The 14,527-nt window shown below is 34.7% G+C and overlaps 1 protein-coding gene across 2 annotated transcripts in view; it reads right to left on the bottom strand.

Moving 5' to 3' along the window:
- Positions 1 to 14,527, bottom strand: part of mgl (low-density lipoprotein receptor-related protein megalin) — a 425,733-nt gene that overhangs the window by 283,064 nt on the left and 128,142 nt on the right. For both annotated transcript variants that reach the window (XM_089252561.1, XM_089252562.1), the window contains 2 exons: positions 7,901 to 8,089; positions 2,404 to 2,618 (listed from right to left, as the gene is read on the bottom strand). In XM_089252561.1, the coding sequence (XP_089108687.1) occupies positions 2,404 to 2,618; positions 7,901 to 8,089 (404 nt within the window). The remainder of the gene's footprint in view (positions 1 to 2,403; positions 2,619 to 7,900; positions 8,090 to 14,527) is intronic.

The following is a 14,527-nucleotide window of genomic DNA, read 5'->3' as shown; positions in this document are numbered from 1 at the left end:
ACCCCTGTAAACATGCTGTCCTAGGTAGCTGCCTCATCGCCTCATGCCTGCCACCGGCTCTGTATATATGTTTCAAAGCGGTGAAAAAAATTCCCCAAAAAAAAAGAAAAAGAAAAAAAGAACAATTTCAGGAACATGAAAAAGGAGGACAAAAGGGTAAATTCCCTGAAATGTAGGAGGACGTTTAAAATGACATCAAAAAGGAGGACATCTGGTAAACCTAGATATACCTACCCAGTGTTGTTCATAATGTTAGCGCTGCCATCTGTGTTGCGAATTGCAAGTGAAATATATTGCTTAAATATTTGTACAGTTTAGGCAGGTCTGCAACTAGGGAAGGGCGGGGGGGGGGGAAGGTCTGGTGCCCAATGCTCTGAACCAGGAAGGGCACCAGATTCGCTTTTTTGTTCATTCAAAACTATGAGGAAGGGGTGTCAAAATAGGTACTTGCCCCTGGTGACAGTGTCAATTTTTGTTTTTGGTTGCTGCCATGGTTGTAGGATCTGTTGTGAAACTCTTCAATGAGGAGGTCGACTCACATTTACGCCTGAAGCTGGAAATCTACAGAAAACCAACTTCAGCCCCACTGCATCACTAGCGGGACTCAAACCCAGGTCCTCATCATGCAAACCTCTCACAATGCCAACATGACTGCAAAGCACCTACAATGGGTGCTGAAAATATTCTCCTCAAAGTCCTATAAGAAAATTCCATGAACTGAACACTTAACTGTAGACAGCACCAGAATTTTTTTTAATTAGATGGGGAGAGGCAACTACTAAATTTCAGGAAGTGGCAATTTTGAGGAATGGTTGAAAAAATTATGTTTACTTCAAAATATAATGCAAGAAACATTGTTATAGACCTTCTGAGTTTTAAAGTGATGGGGAGCGGTGGCAAAATCAAGTTGGCCACTCCTGACAAAAATCTATTTGTTTAGGCATGTTGAAAATGGATTGAACACAAATGTTTCCAATGTCTGAATGAATAACATCTTTAGCAAGTGCTTTGTGTGCCATTCAGAAACATGGCGAAACACTTATCTGAACACAAAATAATGGCTACTGGAAAAATTTTTGGTGATAAATGACCAAAAAATTTATCTATTGATTGAAAATTCGTAAAATATGACCAATAACTCAAAAATGCCCAAAATATGACTTGTCATAAAAAGAATATGACATACAAAAATCTGAGCCCTAGTTACAAGACTGTTCCACTGAACATAATATATACATAAAAATATAAAGATGAATATTTCTATAATATAGATATTTTAATTAACAGCATTTGAATCTGCATAACTCTGCAGAAAATCAGTTGGAAACCTATGGCTTACACTAATATCACACTACAAGCAAGCATTCTGATCATTCCTTAGTTGGATGCAGTGATATTCAACCTAACTAACCAAATGCAATATAAGAAGCAGATGTGCCAACTTTTGGAATCAAGAAATCCGGAGATTCTCCCACCCCGTGCTCATAAACCCAATCAGAAAAAAAAATTTCACAAATAATTTTGAAAAAAAAATTTATCTATTAAGAAAAAGTTCAAACCCCCTCCCCATGCAGGTTCTACATGTCCCTGAGTAGAATATAATTTAATGTCAGTCTTTCCATGAAGAATAGAGAAATCACATCTATACACTGTTCATAAAACATAAGTTCTTCCTTTCGTGGATGCTATCAGTGATTGATAATCTTGGGTATGTGAACTCTTAAAAGCAGTTTTATATTTTCTTTCTGACAACATATTTAATCAGAGGAAACAATTGAAAAACCTCAAAATACAAAACTGCTGACGGAAAAACTTATTGTCTTTATGGCATGGCTGTTAATGGAATACAATAATGATTATACAGGAATTTCGGAAACCAAGGTCATCCTCCTGATAAATGATTGCCGATAAACATGGAACTGAACAAAGTCACGTCTTTGCCAGTTGTGTAAATACGATCATGACTATTTTTTTTATGGTTACTCGACGGAAATGACCACAGCTGCCCTCTATGAGTGTTTTCCCTAATGATGACGATTGTGATTGACATCATGACAATGTGAAAGCTCGCGGAAATCTAATTTTCTGCCAAAATCTGGAGAAATTTTAACAAATCCGGAGAGCATAGGAAAGGGCTAAAAATCCAGAGTCTCCTGCCTAAATCATGAAAGTTGGCAGGTATGAAGAAGGTATAAATAAATATGCAAATTACTTCAACCTGAAATTTTCCATCGCATAACAAACAATCGAATACATAATCAAGGGGGGGGGGAAACACATATTTTTTTTAAATGGAACACTTTAGTTTTACAGTTTCAGTTTTCATTAATAAAATTTTAAACTTGTCTTTTCTCAATCATAAGATATTACTATACAGTTTTATTAAACATAGCGAAATATTACCTTGGGGTTGACGAAGATGATGATATGCTTTTATAGCTTTTGGTTCTTTTAGAAGTGACCTGTCTCTATAAATAGTTAGAACTGTCTGAGAATTGTTGTACAAATCAGTTTTTAAAACTCCTTGCCTTGTTCCATCAGTCCAATAAACTTGGTTTTCAAACATGGTGAGCTTGCTAGGAGATGGAACTCTTGTGCTACCTCTTATGATAGAATGCCTATGAAGAACATGATAAAACTAAAAGACACTGGCGCCCACAACATAACTTTATACACTAGCACCCCTTGCTTTATCTTTCAACATTTTGTTCACATGAGTGGTGAACATTTTTAAGAATTAAAATTATGTAACTTTTTGCAAAAGGCTATCAGCTAGTAGCCTTTTGCAAAACTTTGAATTTTAATGGATAAGATACCTAGGGGAAGTTTCTTCAGAAGGATAAAAAAAATTGACTCTCATCAGCAGCAAAATTAGTTTTTGTTATTTAATTATTCAAACTCTAACAAATTTATGCTATATGAATTAATTAAACTAATAATTTTCATTTTTGACTGTTCTCAATCTGATGATGAATAGACTGCTTCTGGTGAGAGTGGATTTTTTCTCTTCTGAAGAGCCCGGTATGATGATTGCTAGCTTTATTAAAGAAACAGTCAAAATTCATCTCATAAGCAACACTTTCTGTCTAATTATATAAACGTTTGTAGGAAAGTGAGAGATTTTTTAATATCCCTAGTGAATTTGAAAATTCTTGTATTGTTAAATGACTTTCTTTGATTGACTTATGATGTCATTATGCAAAGTATAATTGATTGTTTGCCAAGAGAAGATGATTCATCTTTGCTTCATCAATAGTACTTTATATAATTAGTTTAGAAGTGTATCATTTTGTTGTATGATAGCATTCAAAGTGTTACCGAAAGATATTCATTAGTAAACTCTGATCGGTTGGATTTGAGTTTTTTATCCACATCCTCAAAGCCAACAGAATTCATCTATTTAACTATATAATATCTTTGATTTCAATCATAGAAATGAACTTGCAAATTAAACTTTGTGTAAAATTTTGCAGGTTTGCCATTTCTTAAATTGACTTTTCAAAATCGCTTCATAGCAAAATCACGTTGAGTGAGATTGCATGAAGATACCTGTCATGAGATAGATACCTGTCATCTTAATGATGGAGAAAATGATATCGCTTAGATAATAAGTGGCGCTCAGTTTACATGCATTATAAAGGTGGTGAAATATACATTAAAAAACTGTAAAAAAAAGAAAAAATTCCTCATAAAACAGGCATTCAAAACTAATTAGACATTGAAATACATATTTATCATTTTTATGTATATGCTCAGTCAGAAAAATATAGTACTTTTATATAGTCCCTACATGAATTATTTTACTCATCTTTTTATTTTAAGCATTGTTAGTATCTAATAGTTGGACGCTTATTAGTAAAAAAATTATATGTTCTTTTTGAATAAAAAAAGAGCTACACATCAAAGCTGGACACAAATCCACAGGGCAAAATACATTCAACAACATACCCAGGGTATATAAAAATTTTGATGGGAATGTTTTTTTTCCATTAGCATGCCCGACAATAGTACATAAAGTATTGATTCAGGCATGTATTATTTTAAGTCTAGCATGTGAATTTTTGGAGATTTGCCAAGCCCTGCTACATGTGCATGAACGTTAAAGACAAAACTTAAGTATCCTTTAAGTGGAATCTGTAATGTTTACCAGTGTGAAGTCACTGACACACTATAGCACATCAAATACCTGAAAGTTTAGAGAAGAGCAATTAAAAATTTAGTTAAAATATTTCATGTGATACTTTTATTTGATAAAGACCCAGACTTTTCCAACCCTGGAACTCAGGGTGCTAGAATACAGTGACTTGACCACAAGCTATTTTTCATAATATGCTCAAATATCACTGCACTCTCTATAGCAGGAGGGGGGGGGGGGGGAGGTGTTCCCAACCTTTTTTCCTTCCCGCGCCAGCAGAGCTATGTGACTTACTTTCCCGCACCCTCTTGGATAATAAGTTTGAAAATTCAGGTTTTTCTTATTTGATTACATTAATTTCTATGAAATTAACTTATTGTTTAATGTCTTTTTCTGGTTATGGCTAATATTTATAATTTCAACTTCATTTTTCTTTAAAATAATTCAAAAATGAAACTAAAAAAATTATTATTTTTAAAAACTTAGAGATTTGGAAAAAAAAAGATTCATTGAATAGTTCACTTATTGATTCCGGCCACAAAAAATATAAATTACTGTTTCTTTGACACTTGGCTGCATTTTCTGATGTTTTTCCTGAGTCATGTCTATTCACGACAGTGTTAAATCTAAGCACAACATTCTAACAACACGAGGTACCAATGTAAACAAACCCAAGAAATAGTTTGAGTAAATAATGGTATTTTTTTTAAACTGAAATGGAAAACAAGTGCAATTGTTAATAGAAAAAGAAACTTTTAAAATGCAAAATTCGTATGACACATATTTGTGTTTAGAAGTCAGAAGATAAGGTGTCAAAATATCAGGGGTGCAAGTGCCCCTCATCCATTTTGGAGCAGCAAATTTCATTTTTGGAGCAGAAATTTTGAAAATGGAGCAGAACTAAACACGAACTATATCTGTGATATAAGGAGTAATTTTTCTGTGAAATTCCCATAGTTTTGCCAAAAATGGTTGGAACAAATAATTCTAAATAAATTTCATTCACAAATTAAAATTCATTAAAATTTTTTCTGAATTATCTTATCCGTCACTAATAAAACATACATTAGTGAAATGATGAATAAAAATTATTAGACTCAAATTAAGCAACATGCATACTGAAAACCTAGAAGGCAAGAATTTCTGCAGCTTGAACACCAAAATCTTATTCATCCTGATATAGCAAAAAAAGTGTGTGCAGAATATAATAAGAGTTTCCGTGGAAAATTGGCTTCTCACAGAATTTAAAGGAATTATTAAATTTAAAAGCAAAATGCAGAAAACGAGAAAAATATAAATACCTTATTTACTTAAACAATTTCTCAACCTAAAATAGCATGTTAATAGATTATGAATCACGAGTCGCTTTCAGAAGTACAGTATCTCAATGACAATTTTTTTCCAATTTTTTATGCCCTTGAACATAAGATTGTGTATGTCTTATTCCATTAAAGCATTGGATGGACAGATTTTTCAATGTTTAAACAGACTTTCTTTATTTGTTAACAATGAACTCTCTTTCACTGTCTGCGTTGCCATATGCTGAAGATAAAAAAGCCTTCACCAAAACTGGCAAAATTTTGAACTTTGGGCTGCTTTCAAAGTTACAAAGTTTGAATATGTCTACCCAATATCTATCTCTCTATTCTCTGAACTGATTTCACTTCTCATAATTATTTGCATTTTAGTGCAACCCATTCATCACACATAATCAATAGTTCTGTTGGTGATACAATGTTAAACAACATTCCAGCAATACGTGAGGGAGTAATGTACCATCCCAGCAATGCACGAGAGGGAGTGCAAAAAACAAGAAAGGGTGCAAACATTTCATTCTCTCCAACAACATGTTTTGGAAAGGTAGGACATTAATATATAATAGGTATCTCACAGAAGTTATGTAAAATGAGCATGCTCCTAATATAAACTCCTTCCTCTGACTATTGTTAAGAGCATACCCCTCCCCCACCAATACAGTGGCGGACCGTGCGGCCATATTGGGCGCCGCTCAAGGAAGGGTGCCCAATGGAGTTGAAAGGGTGGAAAAAGGTTTGTCGACCAAAAAAACGTGGTCAGTAGCGCCAAAAAAAAAAGGTTCTGCATGGGTAGAAAATTTTTTCCCTCGAGCCGGCCCTGTTCACCAAATTCGGTTTTTCGCGATGTGAAATTGTTACGATCGGCAACCGCCGACGTTACCACACGACCTCATAGTAGCTAGATGACAAAACTATGAATATATTAGCTGGAGTTTTTACAGATCCTACTTTTTCCCAAAGATCTCCGAAAAATTTCGGTAATTTAAACGAGTAAACCAATCCTCTTTTCGATGTATGCCGTCTTTAAACACCGGTTGGCAGCCGCGAAATTACTGTTATTTTCAGTATATAACCTATAACCAGCAGGAGAAAAAACGGTCTCCGAAATCGGAGAATTTGGCATATTCATTCAAGGACTTTGATAGCCCGCCGGTTATACCAATAACAGTACAGGACTTAATACTTCAAGGTAGTATAACTACTTTCCAAGGTCACGAGATAACGCGATTGTGGTAGATGGTGGGAAGTGAAAAAAAAAAAGAAGTTTCTCCCCCCCCCCCCGTATCTTTTTCCGTGTCTCGGAAAGAACGCGTCCCGTGATCAAAATTTTCATGTTTCTTTTTCCTAAATTAAGGGTATTTGACGTACAACAGTGCATTAGCGGTACCTCCGCGAACCACAAACAAGAATTGGCGCAAATGCGCAGGGATTCTGCGCCATGGCGCACCGTGTAGCAAGAGAACCGTTTCGGCGCAGTTTGGCGCAGCTCTTGCACCCCTGAAATATAGTTATGATTTATATTTTATATTCTTTTAAGAATTGAAAAATTCACTTTTTATCATCATTTTAATTTTCTTGAATAATCAGTCAACATGTTGTAATTTTTTTTCATCTCGCACCCCTTGTTGGGAACCATTGCTCTATAGCATTGTTTTTTAACCAGTGGTTCACAGGCACCCAGGGGTTTGAGTACTTTATAAGGGGTTTGCGGCATCATTTTCATTCACTACGACAGCGTATTTTGTGCTCTGAAACTGTAATTTATTCAACTTTTTATGAAGAAATTCAAATTAAAAAAAAAATACACTTTGGATTTTATGGGGGGGTGGGTGTTGAAATTGACCTTCTGACGTAGAGGGTCGGCAGAGCATTGACTTTCAGTGTGGGGGTCCACGACATCAAAACGATTGGGAAAAACACTGCTCTATAGTATTTATCTATGGGGGTATTGTTTTACTGACTCTCACACTCCAAACTCCAATGTTAACACAATTTATAGAATTTATGAATATGATGATTAATTTGGTGATTTTAACAGTAGTCTGTGTAAAACACAATGTACAACATGATTTATTATTTACAATATAGAATATGCATGCTACTACCACATGTGTATTCACAAAACATATACATTCCAAAAATTAAGAGTTTTCTCTTTTCTCTCCTCACTATTTTCCCCTATATTTGTTGCCCCTTTGAATTTACAGGCCCGGGCGCTACTGCTATTTAACCCTCTCTCTTCTGTATGTCTATTGGCTATGCAAACCATTATATATAAATGCTACAAAGTGATAGCTATCATGCCGTAAATTAATCATTGCATATTTCCTGGCAATGAAGCTGAAAATGTCCTGCTTTCTTGCATGAGTAAGCCAATGTATCAAGATTAGATAACATTGAAGCATTGCCTAATTTATTTATATATATCTAATACAATAATTTTCCTTACCTATGATTACCTTCAAAATCCACTGCAACTATTTGATCAAGCTGAGAATCGCACCACAACACACGTTTTGTAACATAATCAACTGTAAGGCCAGATGCTTTGTAAATAAAACTGTTCACTATAGTCTTTCTTTCTGTGCCATCCATATGAGCACGGTCAATATTATCGGAATCACTGAAGAACATGAATCTGTAAACAAACAAAAAAAAAATAAGAACACTAGTTTGATCAAATGTGACATTCAAGTAGAGCTTAGAGTGTATGTGGCCTCCTATCCACTCTGCTATACAAAAAAAAATGTTTTTCTGTATCGTCAAAGGTGGAGTTGACTGATCTAATGTATATATGAATCGACATCATAGTCATCGTGCTCCCCCCAGACTTCCAAATCTATCTCCGCCTATGTGTGGGGGCCATGGTCCCAATCATTCTCATTTAAGATTTTCCGTTTAAAGCGTTTACCCATGATGGTTTATGAAAAATGTTATAGGCGGTTCAACTGTTTATATATATATTTGTCCAATTCAACGTCCGCGAAATTAACTTTGAATTGCCCAAAAGCGATATGCATTTCAGAGTTCATGAAATTATGAAGTACCCAAGAAAGAAACCGTAAAAAAGGGAATTCAAATTCTGCAAAAGAAATTACCAAAAAAAAAATTCTGTGAAATTGTACAGTCGAATCCCATTATAATGAACTCCAAGATACCGGAGAAATCACTTCGTTATAACGAAATTTCGTTATGAAGTAATTCCAGGTTTTTGCATTGCTCCTACGTAAACTTAGCTGGGGGATGAGAAAAGTGTTCATTAAAACAAGATTTTCGCTATAACGGTATACGTTAAAATGGGATTCAACTGCATTAGAATTTTTTAGTCCGCAAAATAGAATTAAGAAAGAAGACCAAGAGAAAGAAGGAAAAAAATGAAATAAATTCAGAGAGCACGAATAAAATTCGAATTTTCGAAAAATACCAAAAAAAATCGAAGTCCACGAAATAAACATTAAAGAAAAGTGGAAAAAAATAGAAGTCTGAAAACACACTAATTGTGCATGCGTTAACATGCCTGTTATTTTTTAACAGCCCAAATAGCAGTGGCTACATTTCATGAAAAAACCGGCTGCTAACTGGTCTGTGAAGTGGGGAGAAATACCATTTTCCAAATAACCATTGTTTTAGCATGCATTGTTTAGCATGCTTTCATGTTAACAGCCATCGGTGAATATGGCTATTAGAAGGATTTAGTAAATAAAATGTTTACTGAAACATAGTCAGCAGGATAAAGACAAAAAAAAACATTGAAGTACAGTCCTTTTGAAATATATATTATAAATTTTTATATGCAAATTTATGCATTAAAATTGAAATATTGATCAATCAGCAAAACTGTTTTGACATGATATTCAAATTTCCATCATTTTATGATAAATACAGTCAAATCTTGATTTAAATATCACAAATTTGTATTATTACCTTGATTAACAACAAAATTATATAGTCTGGACAGAACTTAGTCAATAACTAAGTCTGTAGTCATAGATTTAACACACTAGAAGGACCAACATTTCATTCTACATAGAAAGACGAGAACTGGTCAAAATGACCGTAATTTGATTTTCCCTATAAAATCGCAATTTTTGTAGATTTCTTTTTTTATATTTAGATGTAGACGTGAGTATAGACAAGCAATAGAATATAAAAAATCAAGTTTTCTGAATAAATTTTAAAATTAAATTTTATTTTTAACCTCTTTGCTCCAGAATCACACATATGTGTACCTATTTTTCAACTGTATTTAATGGTTTTTAATGATTCCTTTTTCAAGTTAAGACTTGAGATATACATATGGGTACCTTACTAATTCATTAAACAATTAACCAAGTTATTGTTGATATTTAATTTGTCAATTATTTTTCCCAATCTTTTTTTTCTTTTTAACCGACTCACGGTTCTAGGGTGTTGAGAAAATCGACTTGAAAAGGGTTCAGGTAATTGTCACAAAACTACTTTGAAAAACTCCAACCAGTTTTTCCTTTCCCCGTACAAACAGTGGGATATCGGATTTAGTCTTGTGTGGTTTAAAATTTTTGTTCTGCCCACTGTTGAATGCTTTAGGAGTGGAAAAGAAAAGGTGTGTACTCTCGTAAAAGCATTCAAACTAAGTACAATACTTGGCTTTTTGTGGACTCATCCTTTTTCCCATTCCTTGCTAACGTATTTTTCACTTTTCAAGTAAAGATCTGGGCTAAATGGAACTGATTACATGAGTGCTAATTTGAACAACTATCAAATTATTTTACTTACAAATTTTAATAAACTCAACGTATTCCCACGCATTGGCTGGCATGCCATAAAACTCAAGGGGCACCAGGTTTTTGAATGTTGTGGTCTTGGACACTTTCGGCATGCCGGAAAAAGTGAGGTTATAATAGGATCTCAGCATGCATTCAGCTGAATCAATGGATTTTCCAAATAAAGTTGATATATATATAAAAAAATTCTAAATCACTCTTCCTCATTTTCAAAAATCAGTTTTTTTAAATATTAATTTGTCTCATTCTTTCTCAGGAATAAATTGAATCCATGCCTTATCTTGCGTTCATAAAACTTTGAAAAGAAAGTATTTTACTTACATAGTATTTTATTACTCTTTGCCATCTGATATGAATTCAACTGTCAGCCTTCATTCATAAACAGGACCACAACTAGGGGAGAGCAGGCAGGTCTAGTGCCCCGGGCACTAGACTCGAGGAGACACAAATTGCATTCTGAAACCTTTCCTTCAACGTTGCAAGGGGCATCAAAATTCGCACTTGCCCCGGGTGACCAAGCATCTAGTTGCGGCCCTGTTCATACATGTATAGAATACTAATCAAATCTTACCTTCTTTCAATTACAGTACCAACATTGAACAATATTTCTGATTCTCTTTGAAATGTTTCATTTCCTTCTTTCCCCCCCCCCAACACCCTCTTTTGTAATCTACATTATGAGATATACCTATACAACTTACATTACTGAAATTACCAATTACAGAATATACATAGATATATTCACCTTGTCCGTTTTACTTTAATGCACCTTTGGCTCTGCCTCATTTATTTCATTATTGAATTGTTTTTTTAATTGCACTAACACTGTTTACTTCAAAATTTTAAATAATTTATTTTTTATTTATCATCTTTCATAACACGCACTTATTCATTCTAATATTAAATATTCAACTGTTTCTTTTCACTAACATCCAGTAAGAGCCATCATTGTTGGTTTCGTAGATATGTATAAACTACTTTCCTGATAAAAAATAAGAAATTAATAAAAAATAAAGATATTCAAGAATTTTGCAGGGTGTACGGCTTATCACAAATATGATGCCCATATGTGGCCATATGCTTTCTCTGTGTACATTCATCCGACTCTGGTTCACAAGTATGGGCTGATCCAGGCATAGTCGGGAGGGGGGGGGGCTACCTAATGTCTTCATGGGGCCTACATGATAAAATTCTCGCACACTATAATTTTCGAAAGTATGTAAATATGTAAGCTGTTACTTCCATCCAAATACTGCCCCCCCCCCTGAATATCACTTTGCACACGGGAGGGGAGTTGGCACGATCTTAGAATCACTGCCCAGCATAATATAACCTTCACAAGAGGGAAGCTCGCAGGACTCTAGAAACATGACAGTCTTGACAGACACTACGACAGTCTTTGTTCATAAAATTTTCAATTTCCCTATAAATTTTTTCAAAAAGAAAATAGTTTGTATACTTAGAAATGGGTTCCTCTGCTGGGTGAGGTCGTGGGCCCAAACAAAGATGGGGCCAAAAAAGGAAGAAGTAAATTATGCTCTGCGTTAAATAAACATGATGCTGTATTTGGTTTTCTGATGTAGGGCTTTCCAATCATATCGGATAATTGAGGTTCTGCCGTATTGTACTTGGGTAGTGGTAAAGAGATAAATATAAACAAATGAAAAATAAAATTTAACAATTTCGCCTATACTGTAAAAAATTAAAATGACTGAAAAGCCCTCACAATTCGGGGGGGGGGGGAATCCTGATTATCTCTATCTTGAAGTCAGCGTTTTGCAGTCAATGAGATGTAATACAATGTTATTTTCATCCCAAAATAAAAGTGAATGCCAGTTCCGATAAACATGTTGGGGTAAATCAAGAAGCTATCCGTACTTAGAATAAGACAACCGTAAGTATTCTTTACGGGCATTGTATAACATTTTATCATGTGTATATATTGTTTACAATTTTTGTTAATTGCATTTTTAATTGGGTTGCTATATTTTTGAAATATATGACATCCATATTTTTATGGGCATCTTTTTCTCAGCCACCTCATTGGGCATTTTGCCTGTTGTGGTGTTGTATTTGTATTTGTATACATATCCTACAATCAAGCGATAAGAATTTCTATTATAAGCTAAAAACGAGCCTTCTAAGTGGGGCATTTGTTGCTGAAGAGCAGAATTCTTTATGCTTTCTGAAAATTCCTTTTTATTTACAAAAGGATTAAGGTTTCTTTGAACCGATTATTCATAAGGTGCTTGTCAAACGTCTGTAACCGCTAAGTTAATGGTCTCAAGTTTATTAACAGGAAAACTGTCCCCTCCCGCCGAAGAGGTAGAAGCCATTTTATTGTTTTCAACACCCAGCGCTGATGCGAGTACAATGGTCATTTTGTGGAGAAAGGAGAGGGGCATATGCTAAGCCAGATTAGTGATTCTTTATGGGGGGGGGGGGGAGCAAGGCAGTATATTTACGGCCAGGACCGTTTGGAAGTCTTCAACTTCACACCTACATATATGTGCTGGACCGCCAGTCGGTTAAAGGCTATTTTGGCATACAATAAAGAATCAATTGAAAAAGAAAATTTAATGGTCAGTTTTGGCTCAGGTTTCAGGAGGATAATACCTACCTAAACATTCCAAGTTGAATTTAACTGATAAAAAAATATATTTACATTCTAAACATTACAGTTGCAATTGTACTCGCACCATCACTTTTTCCCACACTTTTCAATACATTCGTTACATTAGAAACAAATTTTCCCACATACGGTTTTTTATGCATTGAAAATTTATTACTTGTTTTGTAATTGCAAAGCAAGGACCTGACATTGCTGTTTTTTTCTGATACATGAGTGCTTGTTTTTGCTGTTGTTAGAAAAACTCTGTTTCCTGAACAAATAAAGGTCTCTCAGCTATATAATTTCAACAAGAAGGAAATGAACTTTCCCAGTTTCATTTTTTTTTCTACAAATTGACCAAGCATTTCTTGAGACTATGTCAAATGCATATATATAGAGAGAGAAATGTCCTCTCCATTTACATATAAAATGTCTCCCCATGGGGGGGGGGGCAGTGATGAATTTTCTTCCTCGTAATCTTCATCTCCATCTCCACAAATAACCAGTCATTCAATGAATCTTGTATTGACAAGTAGAGAGGACATTTCTATATGCATGTGGCCATCTGGTTGGCCTATTTCATTCACGAGCTATTAGTTGATTGTTGATTGTCCATGTACGGTGCCTTTCAACATATATATACACTCCAAGGTTGAAATATTCTATCTGCTTCCATAGCTTAGATGGTAGAGCACTTGTTCGGCAAGCGAGAGACCAGGGTTTGTGTCCCCGTGGGGGGCAGTGATGAATTTTCTTCCTTGTAATCTTCATCTCCACAAATAACCAGTCTTTCAATGAATTTTGTACTATGTCAAATGTTGTGGAAAATGCACACTGGCAAATGAATGACATCGTAAGGAAATGTGCTGTCTAGATGTATTTGTGCTAAAAGTGTGGGTGGCTGCAGACACCCATGCATTTGAATTGTTGTTTCTAATTACTGTTTCCAGCTAACAACTGTAACTGTCCAAGTTTCAAGGATCATTTCTATTCCTATGTGATGTCATGAGTTGGTCCTGACAGCCTTGCCCACTCCTGTTTCGGCTCCACAGATCGTTTCCTCTGTTTCCGTATGATGACATCTAAAACAATAGCATCTAAAACAATAGGATATTGGTTGGCTCTTTTAGTTGTTGGACCAGTTTTGCTGTGGCTGCCATGGGTTTTGGCACTATATAAAAAAGGTGTACCATTGCATTGCCGCTTATTTCTGTTTACACTCAGTTACTGGTTACCATCGCATTACAAGCTGAGCTATTTCTAAGATGAGTGCATATTATCATTAGGACTATTTCTGAATTCTGAACATTTCTGACTATTCTGAAACATTTAAGATGACCGACAAGATTGGGATGTGGCACGGTGCATCTTGATATGTCCACGGAATGTTTTTGAGTCATCTGATTAACACTGTACTTTGTTTCATTGTAAAAATTGATGATTTCAGAAATTTTTTCTCACTTTGAGAATATATATTACAATATTTCAATGTATTGAATGTAGTAGATGAGTATTTTCCTTTTTCTTACCCAGAAAACGCAAAATTTAATGTTTTTATGTATAAATGCGCCAACCATGCTTCTTATACCCTGTTCATCATGGGTCCCTGATAAATTTCACGTGAAATTTCTTTCCGATATTTTATTATTATGCCTATCAAAGTACTATTATTCTGCTTCAGTATTTCAGTAAGTACTGATGA

The sequence above is a fragment of the Pholcus phalangioides genome, unplaced genomic scaffold (assembly GCF_987345545.1).
Source record: "Pholcus phalangioides strain wild (caught in Gottingen) unplaced genomic scaffold, Ppha-v1.0 ptg000029l_1, whole genome shotgun sequence".
Lineage (NCBI taxonomy): Eukaryota > Metazoa > Arthropoda > Arachnida > Araneae > Pholcidae > Pholcus > Pholcus phalangioides.
This window is presented reverse-complemented; position numbering and strand designations above follow the sequence as displayed.